General features: G+C 32.7%; 2 protein-coding genes and 1 non-coding gene across 4 annotated transcripts in view; 1 reads left to right on the forward strand and 2 right to left on the reverse strand.

Annotated features, from left to right (window-relative positions):
- The window catches only part of LOC106160429 (Kv channel-interacting protein 4), a 99613-nt gene extending 99128 nt beyond the window's left edge, over nucleotides 1-485 (reverse strand). The window contains exon 1 of one of the 2 annotated variants that reach the window (XM_013537038.3): nucleotides 44-485. In XM_013537038.3, coding sequence (XP_013392492.1) covers nucleotides 44-98 — 55 coding nt within the window. In that variant the 5' untranslated portion in view covers nucleotides 99-485. The remainder of the gene's footprint in view (nucleotides 1-43) is intronic. The other variant, XM_087009067.1, reaches the window with a different exon arrangement.
- A 1482-nt stretch (nucleotides 486-1967) lies between these two features.
- LOC106155247 (armadillo-like helical domain-containing protein 3) lies at nucleotides 1968-20579 on the reverse strand. Its single transcript, XM_013529987.3, has 26 exons — nucleotides 20440-20579; nucleotides 19346-19486; nucleotides 19031-19087; nucleotides 18710-18775; nucleotides 18248-18328; nucleotides 17843-17950; nucleotides 17568-17660; nucleotides 17268-17342; nucleotides 16948-17034; nucleotides 16253-16309; nucleotides 15988-16031; nucleotides 15679-15745; nucleotides 14692-14738; nucleotides 14421-14496; nucleotides 14040-14109; nucleotides 13497-13666; nucleotides 13089-13154; nucleotides 12863-12932; nucleotides 12409-12469; nucleotides 11935-12023; nucleotides 11621-11703; nucleotides 6654-6780; nucleotides 6324-6399; nucleotides 5552-5630; nucleotides 4279-4395; nucleotides 1968-2758 (listed from the first exon to the last, which is right to left on the reverse strand). Exons 2-26 carry the CDS (start codon nucleotides 19460-19462, stop codon nucleotides 2660-2662), a joined length of 2082 nt encoding a protein of 693 aa, XP_013385441.2. The 5' UTR covers nucleotides 19463-19486; nucleotides 20440-20579; the 3' UTR covers nucleotides 1968-2659.
- On the forward strand, nucleotides 15133-15238 carry LOC112042366 (small nucleolar RNA U13). Its single transcript, XR_002886498.2, has one exon. It is a non-coding gene; the product is annotated as a small nucleolar RNA U13 (small nucleolar RNA).
- Nucleotides 20580-20603: the final 24 nt, after the last annotated feature.

A 20603-nucleotide genomic window follows, 5' to 3' on the forward strand; every position in this document is an offset into this window, starting at 1 on the left:
CCCTTAAAAGTGCAAAAATCGAAAAATTATTACAGGTACTCACTTTTTTGGAAACACCTTTCAACATGTTCACTGGCACCTCTCCTCACAATGCGCATGCTCTGTTGGTTTGAAGGAAGTGACGAAGGGGGTCAGGCTACAGGTCATTGTGCCTCACTAACCAAACTTGAAGTGTAAACAGAAACTTTAGCATGGGGGACAATCAGTGGCGCGTTCTATTACGAACGTTTCTGCAACCTTACAGTGCGTAGTTTTTCGTTGTTTATGTTTACAATAAGAGGCGGGCACCTGCTTGAATAGCAAAAGCGCACCGGCTTTTGAAGATCACTTTTTGTGTTTTCACTTCAGCCGAAAACGGGGCCACACCGTTCAGTCGATCACTACGTATAAACTGTAGCAGCTAACAATCGGCAGTGTTTGCCAGTCAACAGTCTCTGCAAAAATATTGACGCTTGGATACCTAACCAATAGAAGACTGGTCCATATTAAAATGCTGTGTGCGTCGCCCTTCGCAGACGTGTAATTAACGCGACAAGATAGACCAGAGATGCACTTTCGCAAAATGCAGACATGCGAGATAAGGAGTTAACAAGATCAATAGCGTCAATTGATTATTAAGTTGTTGAAGCTACTCTGTAAAAGTGCATGTGTACATATTAACGATTGTATAATTTACCATTATATTAAATTTATATATTTGAAGAGTCAGTAAAGGTTAGTATTTTTTTTTTTTCAAATGTTTCAGAAAAAACTATTGTGGAAAAAATAATAATGGAATCATTTAACTTTATATTTTTATGATTTTTTTAAACTCTCAGTGTTTAATCTAAGCATGTAACTGTACACATTTAAATGTTAGAACTTTACAGCTGTTCAAACGTGATTTCAGCTTGAAATAGAAGTGTTATTAAACCATACTCTAAACCATGCTTCTTTTGCATTTTTTCACTTTCACTTTTTTCATGAAATAAGAGTGACCAAAGCTAAGACTGTACACTGATCAACCACACTCACAAGAGTGCAGTATAATACTGTATGTTTACAAAAATAATAACTGCATTCTTTACTTCTTTCTAAATAAAGTCCAGGTGTGTGTATGTGGACCTTTATCTTACTTGCAAACATACAAATATAATGTAAAAGAGTTTGAAATAAACGTTGGTTTCTGCCTCGGATCACAAAGTTTAACAATGTGCAGCTGCATTTCATGTCTGGTTGCACTTAGAGTTTCAAAAAACATTGTGTTTGCCATTCATGCCATCAGTCCACTTTGCCGTTGATACAAAAAGCAACCAGTTGCACTTGTTGTCTCGTTTTATGGCTCAACAAGAGGGCACCGACTCCGTTAAAGTTGTTCAAATGTAATAACTGGAAGACTAAAAATACATTTTTTCATTGATCTGGCCCACATGCTGCCCTGGAGGATGCAGTCCCTGTTAAAACTTAATTAACTAGGTTCCACATGGAGAGTAGATTATGGTAAGCAATATATACAGAAGTATGCTATTATTCCAAAAGATATGAATAAATTTTATTTTCTATTTATTTGTTTATTTGCATTATAATCGATTTCTTGAACAATATTTCTGTATTTCTCATTTGTCAAAAATGTCTCCTTATAGAATTCTTCAGTTTTACAGTATATTCTTTGGTACATTCTCTCAGCTGCATTTCAAAATTCCTGTTGAACTAATGCACACAAGCTTAACATTCTAAATATCTAAAATTTTGCATTATCTTTATTCAATTTATTAAAAAATTCTTTTTAGTTTAATTTTTTATTACTGCTTTTTAACTTTAAATTATCAAATTCATTTAAATTCAATCATGAAATGGCAATTGCAGATCCTCTATCAGAGAGCACCATGTTTTCTGTAGAAATGAATTGTTTGTTATCATTATTTTGCTGCCTCATTGCCAAAACTTTTACCAAATAAATTTAATTTTGTGGTGATAACCAAACCATAAAGTTTCCTCATAAACAGCTTTATTCACAGTACTCCAAAAGAACCTTCATATGAATTGCAGGAACTGACACATATTCTTTTTAAAAAGTAAAATAAAAAACACTGGGGTACATCTGTTTACAATGCTAGACCTAGTTAAAGAAGACTTTGACAAAATAAATAGAGGCACCTGGTCTCAGTACAACACATACAGTTATTACATGTATTCAGTAATGAGGCATTCCTAATCTGAAATCCTATACTGAACAAAAAAAATAATTAACAATCACTGCTTTGCCTATATCTAGAATCAATGAGCTGCATGCAAATTTTATGTCAAAGCCAATAAGGTAGAATAGTATTATGGTGATGTTATAACACACTTGACCCACAATGTTTTCTTAACGCATGCATGATTTAAAATGATGCACAATCACAATCAGCGTAAACACTGCCAACAGTGTGACATCTAACAGGGGGAGGGGTCCTGGGCAGCCCTGCATGATAAGTTATACAGCAGGTTTCTCTAATTTCTCCATGTTCATCACATTGCTAATAATGTGTCCATTGATTTCAATGTTCCCTCCAATAGAACAGTATGTGATAGTGGCAAAATAAGTGACTCAGAGCTGGTTGATTTTACAAAAGCATTACTGTACAATTTTGATTTTGTGACAGCAATGCAAGAAGTCCAGCTTAGTAGGTTTTTATTTTCATTGTCTTATTGTGGAAAACTCCTGCATAATACTGTTCTGCTGCTGTTGGCTGGTTGCTGCTACATCCCTTCTCACATCACAAATAATGGAGCGCACCTGAAATATGTTACAAGGCATTTAACCATTTTTTGATGAAAGGAAAGCTTTAAGTCAGAGCTTTTCATTTTCTCATTTTCTTAGTATCATCCTGGGAAGCCTTAAAAAGAGGCTGATGGCAGTGCATGATGTCAGCCGAAACAAGGAAAAGTGCAATAATCTACATGAAGTGTAAAAGGGTGAAACTCTATCTGCCTGGAATATCATCTTTAAAACCAATACGAAAGTACATTGCAAAATATGGTGAATTCAACGTTGTGCAACAGACTGCAATTCAGCAGGATATAAACTTTCACAAAAATATTCATGGATAATTTTGGTCAGCTTTTATTAATTTCTTTACAATCTGGAAATCTACTTTTGTTTGACTTTCATTAGTCTGTCTTTTTATGACATCCTTGTCCAAATCCTGCGAAACCTCCCTTGATTTTACTCTAATCCCCAGGACTTAAAGCCATCTTGGATGATGCCCATTGTTCTAACAAGACTGAATTTAGCATTATTTTCAAATCCAATCATTTAAATTTACATACTGTGTATGCATTAAAGCATCTTGTTAATAAAAACATCAATAGATAAGACTGAAAAACCTAAAAGTATAGTTTCAGACATGATAGAAATCTGTGTGAGTTAGGAGTCAGACGGCTTCAATCTAGGATATTTTTCTGAAAATTACTTGCAGGGTCGTTGTAGGCAATGGCTGATCTAACCAGAAATCTCCATACATTTCAAAAGATTTATTGCAGTCAATTCATCCTTTGTCAGCCAATTTTGTCTGGGAAATATCAATTGCCAGACGAAGGCGTGAAATATGTAATTTAATATTCAATATTATTCTTGCTGTAATGACTTCATTGCTTGGGGTAGACTTTCCACCTTAGGGACGATAGTAATACAATGCCTTCAAACTACTCCTCCATAGCACAATGGTTGCACAAATATTTTGTTTAATGTTTATACAGTGACCATTTTCACAACATATGCTAGATGTTGGCACATTATAAATCTAGGCCCTGTCTGGATAGACCTATAAGATAGAGAATAAACACGAGATTCATTGGGGATGTTATCGTTACTGATATAACTCGCGATCAATAAGGAAGACAACTTTTCTCTTAATGTGCCTTCCATAGCAGTAATGGTCAATTTATCAAATCTGAATGAAAGGATGAAAAAAAAATAAAACATTCTTCTTACTGGGACTTATGGGATATAAGAATGAAAATAATTCTCCATCTGTTCATAAAATGTTGCTTTTGTAATATCATAATGTCAACAACTTATCATCATGATAAATAAATACATGAAAAATCATATGTTCAAGAAATCCACTTGATGCAGAGTTCACCATAATGACTTTTGTGCACTTAAAATATTGATCACACTTCAAGTCACCGACTTGTCTATAAAAGTTTGTTTTGTTGATTGTTGAAAGTGTATATATCTCAGCTATTTCCAAGAGCTATCAGAGATCATCAGCTTATTATATCTACAAAATGAAACAACCAAAACAAACTCACCAGCTGTGTGAAAAAAGCAGACTCCTTTGGTTTTTCAGAATATCTCTCATACTGGTCTAGATTATCCTGCAGTTTCAGGGTCAAAGTGTCATAATTGCTCCTCACAACTTCCAGAACCTTCAAGTAGGAATGAAAGCACCATCATGGTAAAATGTTGTACATTATGATGAATTTTTTTCCCCCAAAGGCTTCTGATTAACTTTGGCAAGTAATCTTAATAAAGTTCATTAAATATTTAATAAAAACACTTTCTACTACTATCATCAAAGCATTCACTGTTTAAGTATCATAAGTTCCATTCTAAATCTTCATTCCCTTGATTTAGTCTAATTGCTTAAAAAGTATTGAGTTAGGAAATCACTCTAAATCTCATAAAGCAACAAATTCATCATATCTTATGGATCATCACTCAATCATCTGTATTTCATGTGGATGAAGTTTGAAAATAACTAAAAATACATATTTAACAGATAGATAATTACTTCTATTACTTTGCTACTTTACCGGCAATCCATCTGCCAGTATTTCATAACATTTCATATTTTTTAATATTAATATTTCTATCTGAACTATAACATGATGTGCTCAGAACATGAAAATAATGATTGCTTTAATCTCATTTTATTCTACAAAAATATATTCATGCCGATTCCCTCCCAAATCAACCCTACCTTTCACAAAACTTAATAATAATTATTAATTGAATAATTAATAAATAATATTAATTTTGACTTGAATAATTAATAAATAATATTAATTATTAAATTAATACATTATCATTGGTTTAATTTGTCAGCAAAGAGAATGGAATACCATCAAAGAATTAAATGCTATACAGAAAGTTTTATACTTTATAGCTATAAACTTCTAAACAACGATTGAACAACTTGCAATGAATATTCTGTAAATCACTGTCACAATACAAGTTCAAATATAGTCTCGACCAGCATGAGGAGGATGTGGAGCAGTTGAGCAATACAAGTAGTACTCTGAGATTTAGTATAGCTTAACAACATAAAACAAATGTCAGGTGTAATGTAGAAAGTGCAAAACTCAGCAGTGGTTTTCCACTTATATTTGTACCTTACTAAACAAAATTTCCAAGGCAATTTCCAATATCCTACCTATACACAAAAATAATATCAGTTCAGCATTCTATTTAATTAATCATGTTTCTGTAATAAATACAGCTTCACACCAAGAAAAATTAATATCAGCATTCTATTTGCTTAGTTATGCATCTACCTTGAACAGGTTAAATAACAAATCTTACCTGTTCTTCCGTTAAGGAAGATAAGTGATTGACAGCAGCCCAAGAATCCAGCTTAGGGTTAAAGTGGTTGATGATCGCTCTAAAAAGGTTGTTTAGAAAGAAATTTCAGATAACATTCTTCCCAATCATTTCAAATTAAGCTTACTTTATACCCCCTGCCTAAGACAAGCAATTCCAATTTAAAAGAGTCCAAATAACTATGTATAGCAGTGTATACAGTAGCTGTAAGCTTCTGTTCATTTGAACAGCAATTGCATCAGTCATGAAGTCTGTGCAATATACTGCAAATTGGCAGTTCAAGAAAAAAAAAAAGGTTCTGCAACAGACTGGAAAATGCACTTTCAAAAAACAAAACTTACTCTTACAACAACAAATTTTTTTCAAAGAATGCATTCTAGGTCTTCAATTATGCCTCTCTCAGAGTTTGAATTGACTGATGGACACAGTTTACAGGTAGACTTTAAACATCTTCGATCAGTCTTGCTTCAAGATAGGCCTCCATTTCCAAACATTTTTAAATTGGACAACCCATTAGTTGTTTCACAATTGTACACATAAACATTGGCATATCAAACAGACAAGTTTCTATCTTAAGCATTCAAAAAATTATAGTTAAATGGACATATAAATCTCTTTCCACTTTTACGGGAGGGGGGGGGGCTGTTTCTGAGCATACAAGGTCTGCAACTAAATTCTTCTGTCCTTACAAATATATGCAGTTACACAAACATTTTGTTTAGTCTGCCAGATGTTACAGAATCTGATCTCTCACCTGACATTGACCAGGTTATTGGTGAGCCTGGCTGCGGAATCTTTGCAATCTCCTCCATTAGTTGTGTAACGGAGTGCTAGAAAAACCACAGACATTCATGGGTTTTGTAATAACTAGATATTTCATAATTCTTATGTCTTCAGAAAACCCTTAAATGATATTTCAATATTTGCATGATAATTACTGAGTTATAATTTGTTCAATTGTTTTTACAATTTCAATCATCACAAAAAAAGCAGGTTATTATATATGTGCACTTCACCATGAACTGTTCTGAAACTGAATTTTGAAATGGTCTGCAATTTCTGAATTAAGAAATCAAAAACTTACCCATAGAATAGAGATTATCAAACACCTGATGCATTCTGATCAGTTCATAGTAAAGCTCATCATAGCTGGTGGGGTTGGGAAGAAAAGTGTCTCCATATGTAATGAACAAATTGAAGATATTTATCACCTGAAAAAAATAATAAAATAATAATTTAAAAAAATAATCACAATACTTTTCCTACAAATATAAACTTGCAGAAACAAAACGATGAAATCAATCTTGATCACAAACTGAGTCGCAATCATCAAAACATATACAAAGGGGACTTCACAGGATTACTCTTTACTTCCTTATTGAAAAGCCTTCAAAACTAACTTATATTTGTTAAACTATGTCCAACAGGCTTTAAAGAAATGTTTAAACTTATTTGTAATATAAAGGAGGTGCAACCTTTCATGGCCTCCATTCAGTCTGAAATAATTTCCCCCCTTTATGACAAAATATGACTCTAGAACACAGTAAAAGTTCCAATAGTCTTATTATTTATTAATGTTGCTTTGATGTCTTCTTTGTGTGCTAATATCAATTTACCATTGCAATAATGGCTTTTTTTTAAAAATCAACCTATGACCGAATAAATTACAGATCAAAAGATTTAGGAAAGTAAGGAACTATTAAGTTAAACCTAGCTTTTGCAGAGTGAAAAAAAAACTGTTACACACTTAAGAAAACTACTGACAGGTGTATATCACCTACCACATGTATCAAGATAAACACATTTCATGCTGTTTATTTTTATATTATCATTATAAAACCATAACACCTTTGATCAAATGATGAAGTCCCATGTGAACATCATTAGCAGCTAGGGTTTATTCTGTAAATATCTTCATGATTAAAGAAGTTCAAAATGCTACTGAGCTTATTCCAACTGGGAAAATATAGTCACAGTTAAGAGACATACTAACAAGAAATCAATGCTCTTGGCTCATTTTGTTAAAAATTATAATCATATGGGATACTGAATAGGTTAATACTGAATAAAACAAGTATGCAGAGCACATAAGTGAGGGAAGTTCTGCCATTAAGTACATATCCCATGCATGTCTCTAGCTCTTCTATGTGCTTCAATACCAAGTACATCTCCCCCAACTTCCATCACAGAAGTAAATTACCTCTAAACACCAAAAGGCTATAATGTGGAGTACAATCAATTACACTAATCACAACTGCTGGGTGTTCAACTTAAGCTTTAGCAACACAAAATCAATGGCTGGTGACTTAACAGAATTAATCAGACTGGTACTGATCAATAAATTGTGCTTTAAGCTATCGGGATTATCATAAAGGCACAATCAAGTTTTTTTTTTGCTTTTTAAGCTTAACTATAAAAAATCCAGCACTTCTCAATAAAAATGAGTGATTTGTTTGCCAGGCTTTTTTGCATAAACAGTTTTTTATGAAAAAAAAAAACATATATCATATAGAATCTTTAATTTAAAAAAAAATTTTAATACACATAGAGGAATTACATCATTTTTGTCCTGTTATAGAAAAATTGTTTTAGGGGTCATTTGAAGAAAAAAGCATGACACCACTTTCTCTTAATCAAAATTTGATCATCCTGTCAAAATCTTTAGGATGCCCTCAAAACTATCAGTCCCTTCTGCAAATACATCTGCATGATAACATGTCTTACAGGCACAGAAAAAATCTGCTCCTTCACTTTTATTTTAGTGACACAGAGGTGTTTCAAAGATGGGTTGGTAATGTATGGAGTGGGAGTCATATTTGAATCATTTTTTAATTGTCAATCATTAACTTCTCCATTTATCAACTTTACCTCACATTTTTATTCTTCAAGTTTTTTTTTCTTTTTTTTCATTCAAATCATGTGCCTTTCTCAGCATGCTGAATGGTGTGGGTGGCACCATTAAAGTAGCTAAACTAAACGTATGGAGTCTTTCCAATGTTTCAGTCTATTTTACACTGCTAAACTATGAATCATGGGTCACTTCCTCATAATTACAATTCTTAAAATGAAATTAAAAGATTCATGGTTGAAAACATATAATTCCATAATTATGTATAAAATGGACCTGGAATATGACATATATATCAAGGGAGATAAACACAAAAAAAAAATGAGAAAAATATCAGGAGCTAAGTATTACCAGAACAATACGGTCCATTACCCTCATAGGAAACATCAACAGTTATGACACAACCTTCCAATTCACTTATCACTTTTAAAATAATTCAACCTAGAAAAAGCTATGACTTAACACAGAGCCACTGACACATTAGCACAAAAAGCTGCTTGAATTGTGCCCTCCATATGTATCTATATTCTAATACTGAAGGATAAATATGTGTAATCACTAGGTGGGCATGTCTCTGCCATCCTGCATAATGCATGCACAGCTTCATTGATCAAAACTCCACAATCAATACTTCTTATTATGAGAACTGAAGTGGAATGTAGATCCTTTGTAAATAGACTTGATTAAAAAGTTTGTCCCCAAAATTGAAAATGTAGAGCAGTTTGAAAATGTTCACTATTTTTAATGAGATTTTTGGAAACAACTATATTAATGAAGAAGTTGGGTAATCAGCATTACCACCTTCTCAATTCTAGAAATATATTTTAATCAAATATGCTCCTAGTGACAAGCCTTTGCATTTACCTATGAACAAATTCATCTAACTTTTATATGGTCATAGTCATTTCCTTGTGAAAAAGACAAAAGACCCAAAAATGTCTACAAGTGCACTGCAAGTCACCATCTACCTGACTGACAGCATCCAATTTTGCCATAGTACATTTCAAGTCACAATGTGCAATCCTGAAGAATCTCCCTAGAGAATAATTGGATCAGTGGCACTCTGTCCCTCTTCATCAACCCTGCCATTAACAAAAATGATATATTCTCCAAAGGATAATATCCCATCCCAGTTTACACACTTGGGAACTCATGGATACTAAATAATATAAAACATACAGACAAAGGAATGCTCAAAAATCACAGAACAAAGTGGGCTTTTATCATAATTTTTTAATGATTGCAAATGCAGCTAGAAAGCACCAAATAATAAAAATAATTCAAAACTTTTTTAGTTTGGAAATTAATGAAAAATGTAAAACCTGTAACCAGGAACGTTGTGAAATCAATATTTCTCTATCATCCCAAGTTCTGATGTAAGTGAGTTTAAATTGTCCAATTTAAAAGATGACATCTCAAGCTTTTTTTCCCTGGCATTTTATCTCAGAATATATGTCTAAGAGGAGTAATTCTTCATCTGCGATCTGACAGCCACTCACCAATCAAATGATGAAACAAAAGAGAGGACACCAAGATATCAATGGCAGATTAATGAACTCGTTTAATAAAAAGGACAGTCATGAGTGCTTTTCTATGCTTTCAAAGCTTTCTTTGCCTTCCTCATTATCATGTACAATATATAGCAATAATATTTTAATATACCATCTTAAAGTTTGTAACATCCATGTGTATGGAGAAGATCTAGCCAGTTAACTTATCTACTGGACTTCATAGCAGAGGGGAAAAGACATTATGTGGATTATGCACTTGAAATGTACCTAACTGCATCTTCATGCTTTTTATTTTTTAATTTTGCTTGGGGAAACAGAAAGAGCAGTCTTTGACAACAGTAACGACACTTTACTGACTATAATCAATCAATAAGAAACAGGGCCAACCATTCTAAATCAATTTGTCTGCTAGAAAATGTTTCCTACACTGGTTGCAATCACCAAAGAAAAATGAATATTTTCATTAACTAAAAATAAGTATCCAGAGACTGTACTTTCCTTTGGAGAATTTGCAGAAAGTACTGGCATCCATGCACAGTTGCCGTCACTAGCAAAAGACCTGGGTTGACATTTACTAAAAGTTCATTAATCAGATTGGCCTGCATTCTGTAGGTTTTTTGTCCAGGGATATGAAGCACTGGTTGATGAAAATTGCAAGCAGCATTAATCAGGTTTATGTAAGAGGCAATGCTTCGTCAAATAAAAGAAATCTTACAATGAACGTGCCATTTCACAAAAGGACAGATTACCAGTGGATCATAATGAATGTATAAGGTGAACAAAGTGAAAATCTGCCAATTCATATAATATGACAGCAAGGTAACAAGATATTGTAGTATTGATAAAAAAGAGAAAAAAGTTACCACATTAATACTCCACAATATGATCCATAAAAACCAAAAACCATGATGAAATTATTTGAGAAATAAGCTGCTACAAACAGAACTGAAGACCACGATCTGATTGGCATGTTAAAAATACATTACAAGCAAAAGTCCCCTAAACACCAGCAGTACAAGCTTTTACTTTTCTCTTCCAGTCATCACAGTCACTTATGTTCTCCAGACTGTTGAGATGACTGACCACTACATGGTGTTATGTTCAATTATCAAAGGACTATCTGAAGTTTTTGAGCTTAGCTTTTATTGTAAATCTTAGTCGACTACATAACTTTAGGCTGACCTTGTGATATTGGACTGAGAGCATCTCAAAAACATTTTGCCTGCAAAAAAACAACACCCAGATCATCGTTATTTCAAATTGGTAAATGGGATTAGTTTTTAAAAAACCATACAAATAAAGTGGAAGGCACTCTTTTTAGCTCTTTGTGAAATGGAGACAGTCTTTGCCAAGATAGATTTTGACTTAGGTAACCAATGTTTTTTAAAATCGGAATTAGGTATCTACAACTATATCTACAAGATGGATTTTGACTAAGGTAACCATTGTCTTTGTAAACCAGAATCAGATATCTACAACTAGGTCAGGATCTGGGCCAAAGCAACATCCAATAGTTACACAATAAGTCATTTCAACTCCAATCTCGGGAAAAATAGTAATCTAGATGACAACTAATCAGGACAATTTTCACTAGTGTTTCAAAAAATTCTCATTTTTCATAAATCACACACACACACACACACACACACACACACACACACACACACACACACACACACACACAATTCCTACCTGAGTGGCAAGAGGGAAAATATTATATTTCTTCATTAAAGTGGTCTCATTGGACAGCAGAAACTTGAGCAGATTGATTAAAGCTAAAGGTACAAATAAAAAAGAAAGACTTGTTTATGCTTCATCATCACCAAATTTAATTAATTTTCTTTTCCACCCAAAAATCAAAACATTTCAAATCCTAAAAAAATTTTTAACTAAGTCTTTATATGTTTTTATCTTTTCATCTTGAAACAATTCAGGGTGGGATATAGCTAAGAGTAAAAATATACATATAATGTTAAGAAAATGGTGTCCTTATTATGTGAGCTTACCTGTCCACAGGTCTTTCCACTGATACTGCATCCTGACTCGGCATTTTTTCTGATAACACAACACCCGGTGGATAGTGCCCAGACTTAACCTACAGCAAATAAAAAAAAAGCTTTCAACAGACATGAGCCTAGGTTAAAAAAAAAACTCTGAACATTTATCATGGGACCCAGCACCTAACCTTGACGTATCTCAGGAACCATCAGAATTGAATTAAAAAATGCGGATTTCCACTTTTCTGCGGAAAAAGTTAATTTCTGTTTAAAGCTTAAAGTAAGAGATAACAGAGTCTGAACTTACAGTATTGAAGAATAATTAACCTTTCCTTGTAGTAATGTACATGAACACATAAGTAAACTGATTTTAAATACAGACCAATGTATGGACTTAATCAAAGCAATATTTTCTATATTAATTGAAAGCCAACTTGGGTTTGCAACATCTACATCTACATTTTCCTTTAATTTATTTCTTACATGTGAAGTTCTACTGGCATACTTTTCATCATGTGACTCATGGTAAACTCCACCATTAGATCTGGAATGTGTCAAAATTATATTCAATGCCAAGTTAAAACGATGCAGTTTTGATCATATTCACAGCACATGAAGGAGTTGTACTTATCCTTGAGGCTGCTAAAAACATGAAGGTTTGTTGTGAAGCTAACCTCTTGGAAAACATATCAAAACTCACTGAAAAGACAAATATGCAGACAGATTTTATGTACACTAAATGCATGCTGTCCTTGTTTCCATTTTTTTCCACATCAAACATTTCCAAATGAAACTTTACAAAAAATCTCAAATTCTCATATATGGCATCAAACCTGTAATAAGTCAATAATGTTTTGTCACAAGCCATTTCAAAGTAAGTCAGTCTCCATCATTATCTTTACATTTAAAAATGTTTAGTTAAGCAAAACAATCTTACCTAACAGAGCACCTGCCAAAGGCCTAGAAGGAGGAATCTTCTCTGTCGGAGTCTTCCTGTGTCTCATAGGCTACAAGCAGAATTGGCAAAATGCTAAATCCCAATCTGAGGCACACTCATTCAAGGTTGGTTTTTTAATTGCAAAAGTCATGACCTTCATCATCTCAAAAGGAACTACTAGAAAGTAACATACTCTAAATAAATGATAAAAGTATCGAGTACTTACTGCTTTATGAATGGGAACTCTAAAATTCATATTGGCATCATGCATCAAGGAGTTTGCATACTGGTCCTGGGAACAGAAGATTTCTCAAATTATCATCTCTACTGAGTAATCTGTGCTGAACAGTATAAATACCCATCATTCTTAATCTTAAAACTCTGAAGAAGCTTTTATTTTTCATTGCAAGCTTATACCAGTATTCTGTTAACCACCAATGACTTTTACCTTTAAGACAAAATCACTACCAACACAGCTTAAAATCAGGCCCCAGTTTCACTAAAAAACTTAAGTCAGTTCCCTGGCTTAGTTGACTAGGATTTCCATGACAGTGCTGTTACATTGCTCCTGATTGGGTAAGATGTGCCCATGTAACCACGTAACCATGGTACTTAAGTTCTTCAAAATACCCACCTCTGCTATACATGTCAATATGACCAGGCACAACTTGGCATTATCAAATCTGGTTTCATCTTTAGTGTTTTGCATGATGATAGAAGTGTACTCGAGGAAAGTGACAAGAAGACTGGTAGGCTGATCATGGGCAGACAAGTCCACATTGCCTGATAGTGCAGCATCAGTGCCTGAAATAATAATAATAAATGTGAATCTGATTTCCAGAACAATTTTCTTTTATAAGTAAGATGCCTCACAGAGGTGAAAGATAATATATATATTGATATACATATGAAACTATTATAAGATCTTTCAAATGACTCTAATGCAATACCATGATTAAAATACTTCAAGGAAGAGAGCCCTCTCAGTTGACTCAGTTGAGCAAATGGCATTGTTAACTAAAACCTTGAGTCTAGCAATCCTGACGTAGGAGGGTTTAACATGAACAGAATATTTCACAAAACATGCAACAAGGCTAATACTGTAACTGACAAGGCTACCAAACAGAGCCCTTCCTTGCAACAATACCTGTCCCAATATTATTTGATAAAAACCTACCTTCCAGCACGGGTGACTGTGGAGTAGCAGGAGACTGTGGAGGAGTGGTGGGTGCTGACGCTGTATGAACCTGAAGCATGATGGATATGACACACATCTGATAAGATGGGATGTAAAGAATGCCACTAGCTAATGTGAATAAACTCGACCCCTCCAGAGCATTCATCATTAGATTAAAACTCCTCTTGCTCCTTGCCCAGGATTTTAATTTTATTATATTAATCTTTTTTATTGAAAGATGTCATTTAAAATGAAATATATTCAGAATGTACAAGTATGCTATTTCAGTTAAAATAATATTTTGAAAAAGCCTTATCCCAAGAATAGGCCTTTGGAAAACTGCTGGTTAATATCTTTGGATTATAATGTACTAGTACTCACATGAGTCAAAGTGGTGATAAAATTCCTGTTCAAATGGACAGCTTCATACAGTGCCAGTAACATGGAGTCGTTGGCCCTGAAAGACAAATTTTCAACTTATAGAATACTTTAAAAGTCCACGTGTTCTGCTGACTGCAACTCCTGTTATCTATATTTAATCAATTATTCGTACCATGTTTCTCTCTATTAAACATGAGATTCTAACAATATGAACAGTTTTTTCCTGCAAGAAACATTTTAAAATTTTAAAGAGAATAGCAAAGAACCATACTTGATAGCCTCTGTTGTAGCTTCTTCTGCAACAAACATGCTCCCAACCTGTTAATAAACGAGTAAATAAAATATCTGAGTTTTAACACATTTCACAAAATATCTTTATTTAGTAGTTAAGACTTTTCAAACCTTTTACATCTCTGTTGTAATCCACTGAAATGTTTACAAGGAGGTAAGCTTTCATGCATAAAAAAAACAATGAATTTAATTACTTAACATCAATATTAATAAGTTTGATAAATATCTATTTAATTGATAAAAATTAAATATCAAAAACACCTAATGACTACTAGTTTATCACATGAGGCATCTTAGAGAACTTGGTTCATCCTATGAATATTCATGGCTTGTCAAATGTTGAAAGGATTCAATAAAATGAAATCACACTGCACGCAAGAAACCAATCTTCTATATTTTAAGGTATTTCCCTTTGAAGGCGATCCTTCACAAAGGTCATATGGGATGTGATGAACGGGTTAATCATGTTTTTACATGAGATGTGCTCCCCTTCACTTGTTACGCATGAGTACATTAGCCTTCTGATCCCATTTTGAAGGATCCTTCCGTCATGCTCCATGTGGTATGCTCACACATTGTCTCCTAAGATACCTTATTACTAGGTGATTTACACTATTAATGCCAACTGACTCATTATTCTACTTGTGCATGTTTCATCTGTTAAGTTCTCAAGATTTAGTGCAAAAGTTTTTTCATCATCTGATCACTGTCTATTGATTATAAAAAAGTGAAACATTTCTAGAGACTAAACACATTTTACCTAAGCCTCACAGGTAAAAACATTTAATCTCTTTAGAAAACATTTATTTTTTACCACTTTCTCAGATTGCAACTTGTTTTGATATATAGTCATAAAAATTTTTGGAACCTATGTATACTAAGTAGAATTATCTTACTACGCAAATCAATGACTAAATATCTGACATTTCAAAGTGAACAAAGGGGGAAACTAAACTGTTGACCTTACCATATTTGTGAAGGCTGAGAAAAAGCCACCACTACTTTGGTGTTCTGTTTTTCTGCTTTGATAACACCTGCAATTAACATCATTATAATTAATTTTGGTTGAAATAAAAGAACAAAATTAGTTATTTTTATCTATAAGCAATCTTCAAAACTTTTTGTTCAGTCTGATTTACAAATCCAAATAACATTTTCTTGCCATCATCATGTATGAACATTTAATTTTAAAGATTTTACAAATAATAACAATTATTATTATTATTACTATTATTATTATTATTGTTATTATATACTGCCTCCTTAAATGACCTACCTGTTAAACTCTGTTAGACTAGAAGATACAACTTGAGCATATCCCTAAAAAAAGAAACAAAATATCAGAAAAAATGGATAAATAGGCATGTGTTATGATCACAGAAGTTAAAAGAAAAAGGTCATGGAAATTCCCATATTCTATTTTATGATACAATCTTTTTGAAGACTTTTAGACATTACACAAAAAAAAAATTGTTTACAAAAGTTTTACAGGAGTGCTTTATCGTATCACACACTCCTCACACTGACAAGCATATACTTACATTCAAAGCCAGCTCATCATCTAATATTGATAGCTTCACAATGTATGGATTGGCAGACTACAAAACAAACAAATAAACATTTAACTTAGTTCAACTTTCTGTACATGGTTTAACCTTTACTTTCATACACTATTATTTAAAAAAAAAAACACCTTCAAACTGTACCATTTAATCCCAACTCCTCAGATCCCACAAAAACATTTTTGTACTTAATTCAAAGTATGATTAGTCAACTTGATTAATACAAAAATTTGTATCATAAAATATATAATTCTATTTATACGAGTTAAGCAAATAAGCAAATAAAAATGGGATTATTTTCTCTTGGGACAACAGACTGTAGATTGTGCTCCTAGTTGTATTATTCCAATGAATTGGGTTTAATTTGAAATAGTAGAACTAATTAAGTAGAGTGAACAGGTCTATCATTCACTATTTTGACATAGAGTCAATGGGTGTGTTGAGAGAGTGAATCTAGAAAAGATTAGAGATTAGAAATTTCAAGCCATCACTGAATTAAGGTAAAGAAGATTAAGATAGAAGGTGCTACAAAGTAGCAAAGGTATTACACAACTGAGTCTGATCATTAGACTAGATTTAAATGTAAAAATCTGCATTATAAAACAATCATCATAAATGAGTACACTGCACACTCATCTGATATGGTATGGTGACTGAACCTATGATCAACTAACCTCATATTTCCTATATTGCACAAGTAAAGTGAGAAGTAACACTGCATCATGACCATGGATTTGTCTGGACAATGGATTGGCTAGAAGCTAAACAGAATTCAATATTAAATCCATACAACTGGCATAAAATATTTTAAAATGTGCACGGCTTATATAAGTAGTCAAGTACATATAATACATGCAGCCTTTACATTGATCTTAAATTTAAGTTGTTACTGTTATGAGTCAATATTAAAACAATGACATTCAAAATACAACACAAGTAAAAATTGATTAAACATCAAATGAAAAAGTTGTAATGAGCATGAAAGTCCAAATACCTGAATAATTGCTTCGAATACACTGTTTATCATCACATATTCCAACATTGTATTTTGACTCACATTATCAGTAGCCTTAAAAAAATAAATAGACAAACATTTTATCAATGTTCACACTATTGAAATATTTGAAAGCAACAGTAGCCAAAGGACTTCTCAAATAACCTATTTAATATGAAAAATAAGATTATGTAAAGAAAATTCAAAACAATACTTATGCATGATAAAAAATTTATCTTTATAAGGATTATAGATAAAAAAAGATCATATTTGGTCTAGCATACCATGACTCAGACTTACAGTGACTAAAGTCAGTAAAAGCTTGAGAGATACAGATTTCAGGCTGGCAGGACTTTCCCCAGTGAGAATGGTGTGAAGAGTTTCCACAAGAGTCTGAAATATTTGACAGAGAGAGTATCATTTACTAGTATAATATTATACACATATAGAACAACATCATCCTTCTCAGACACAATTGCTTAACGTTTTATTTGAGCTCTCCTTTTCTATTAAAAAGAAATGTTGTTCTCTTGGTGACAATTGAGTATGCCTTAAAATCCTTTAATGAAACAAACCTGCATCAATACTTCAGCTGAATCAAACCCCAGTAGGATATTGATGACATCAAAGCCATAGTTGCCCAAACTCTTTTTAAACACGCCTCTAATGAGTGCAGCCACAGTCTAAAACAAGACAACACCATTAAGATACAAGTAATTTTAAAAATTATTACAAAAATTTCTGGTCATGATTCCCAAAGGGAGAAAAGTCTAAACTGGTGAAAAAAATTAGAGAGTAGAAAATTACTTTTAAAATAATCATTGTAGGAAATACATTCATTATTACATGACATACTTTCCATAGGCAAGTTAAACTAAGAAGTATGCAATACAATACAACATAAGTTAAACTAAGAAGTATGCAATGCAATACAACATAATTGTAATCAAAGAAAAGAGTTCATAAGATTCCCCATTTACCTGCATTGCATGGGCTGTTCTAATGGGATGGTCCTGTTTCATTGTTTGGATACAATGATAACACAGTGTGTTTACATTATCCTACAAAATAACATGAGATGTATTGTGAGAACTAACAGTGTAGAGAGAAATCAACATCAAATATAAAAAATAACAGGTTGAGTTCTAAAACTTCTAACAGATAGACATGTTATTATCTACACAAGAATCACTGCCAGTGACCCATAAAATACAGTTATTCCACCTTGATCTTATATCATTTTGTTTAATACTTTAATTTTTGAAAGACTAAGAACAGCAGAATTTTCGTACTACAAGTAAAATGTCTTATTGTAGTATTTTCAAAAATTGTCCTAGACCAAATACTCTCCAGAAAACCTACATCTTACAAACTAATTAAATTTTGACCATTTCTATCAATATCAATATTCTATCTAAGAAATGAACAAAACCATTTCCTACCTTTAAAGCCAGTAACTGCTCGCCTGATAAGCTTTCAAATTGTTTTTCAATGTATGGAGAATTCACCTGATAGAAAAAAAATAAATTTCATTAATTTTTTATCAATTTTGTATTTCAAGCATGTGAATACCATGACAAATCACTTTTCTAAATATGTAATGACCGACTTAAAACAGCAAATAGTGTACAGTGAGTAATATGTAATCACACATTCTGCTGGTCTATCACTCATATCTATGAATCATGTAGTTATACACTAGTAGTTTACAACATAAATGTGACATAAAGAATTCTGAAAATCAAAAAGTCAAACAAACCAACCTTTAAAAGAAATAGTTCATCCCAAAAGTTGCGATTTCCCAGAGAGGGGTCCTCTCCCTAAAAGAGATAAATATGAAGTGTATATCTTCTATTCCACACCTTTTGTCAAAAACATGTCATGTTTCAATCATAATAAAAACACTATTAATCTAAATGCTTTAAGTAAACTTAATCAGCTATAGTTCTAAAGGATGAGTAAATTTCAACATAATAATAAATACTAAATTCATTGCAAATTTTGATGCATTTTAATAGGTTTAGTTCAGAATACAAAAAAAAAAGCACTAAGAATACATTAAAACACATGATCCACACCTTGAAGAAAGCCTCATATATCTGAACTGCCTTCTCCTTCAAAGCCATCTTGTGAGATGACCCCTTTCTTAGCAAGCTGGGATGAGCTTTAGTCTCCTTGGCTACCACTTTGCTCATGATTGCAGCTGTGACTTTGTTTACCTATAAATATTTTGTTTTAGTGGCTGTCTGTATAAATATATACATGAATTGAATTTGCAAATTTCAAAAAGATTTTCAAACTACCTCTGAATAACTACTACCTCTTAATTAACTAATATCATTAAAAGTACACTATCCATATTTGAAGAGATATGTCATATTTTATATGTCCACATACCCTGCAAAGATATTTACATTTTCTTATTTAGCCCTTAAAAATGTTTTTTGGAAACCCTCAATTAAAATTGTTTAGGAAGACGACACAATCTAAATGACTGGCCAGTCATTTCAAACAAAATTATTTAATTTGAAATGGTACAAATCATCAACTCCAACTGCAGGAACAGGTTGAGCAATGATTGCTGAGTGTTAGAAAATTGCTTCTATTTTGAGGAAATTCCTTTTGGTGGGAGAATCCCAGATAGGATAATTTTTATTTATTCATTTTCTTTTAAATCAAACAACCTTTTTACTTCATATATAAACTTGTGAAAGTAGCATGCTACTGCACTGTATTTCCTTGCATTTAAATTAACATGCCTGCTTCAAGAATAATATAAGTCTGTTACTTACTATAATAAACACAAGCCCACATACTCTAGGTATATAATTCTGCACTGTGCACAAATCAATAATTCAGTTCCTTTCAAGTAAACGAATAAGCATGATAACATTTTAGCTATTTGCATGCGAGTTTCTCGGTCAAGAAAAATTTACAGTACTTTGCGCAGACATAGTGTGGTGAAGTAAATTATCAAAGCAAATAAAAAGCGAGTAAAATCAATACATGTAGAGGTAGTCTGATCCAGTCCGTGACAAAGTGAAATAAAAATTATTTTAACTTCCAACTAAGTGAACTGCGCGTACGAGAAGATAGCCTTCACATTGCCTCCGGTACTCATATTTAACAATGTGTTAATTTAACATAAATAAATGTGAATATGTATGCTTACCTTTTTATGCCCATCATTAAGCACTCATATGATTAAAAGTTCAAGTCCGTACGTCCTTGCGAAAATGCCAACTTTCCGGAAGTACTTCCTTTTTATTTTTAACTTTACGGACTGTTGTAAGTGCTGCTCGACCATTGGATAATATTTTCCAAGCGCGAGCCATT

The sequence above is a fragment of the Lingula anatina genome, chromosome 1 (genome assembly GCF_051362555.1).
Source record: "Lingula anatina isolate TDL-2025a chromosome 1, LinAna3.0, whole genome shotgun sequence".
In the NCBI taxonomy this organism is placed as follows: Eukaryota; Metazoa; Brachiopoda; class Lingulata; order Lingulida; family Lingulidae; genus Lingula; species Lingula anatina.

Excerpts from the sequence above, each read along its gene's own strand:
- LOC106155247 (XM_013529987.3), bottom strand. The coding sequence starts at position 19,462 with ATGAGCAAAGTGGTAGCCAAGGAGACTAAAGCTCATCCCAGCTTGCTA. Across the intron at positions 17,661-17,842 it reads CAGCTGAAGTATTGATGCAG|ACTCTTGTGGAAACTCTTCA; the intron begins GTTTGTTTCATT and ends CAAATATTTCAG. Across the intron at positions 4,396-5,551 it reads CTTCCTTAACGGAAGAACAG|GTTCTGGAAGTTGTGAGGAG; the intron begins GTAAGATTTGTT and ends TCCTACTTGAAG.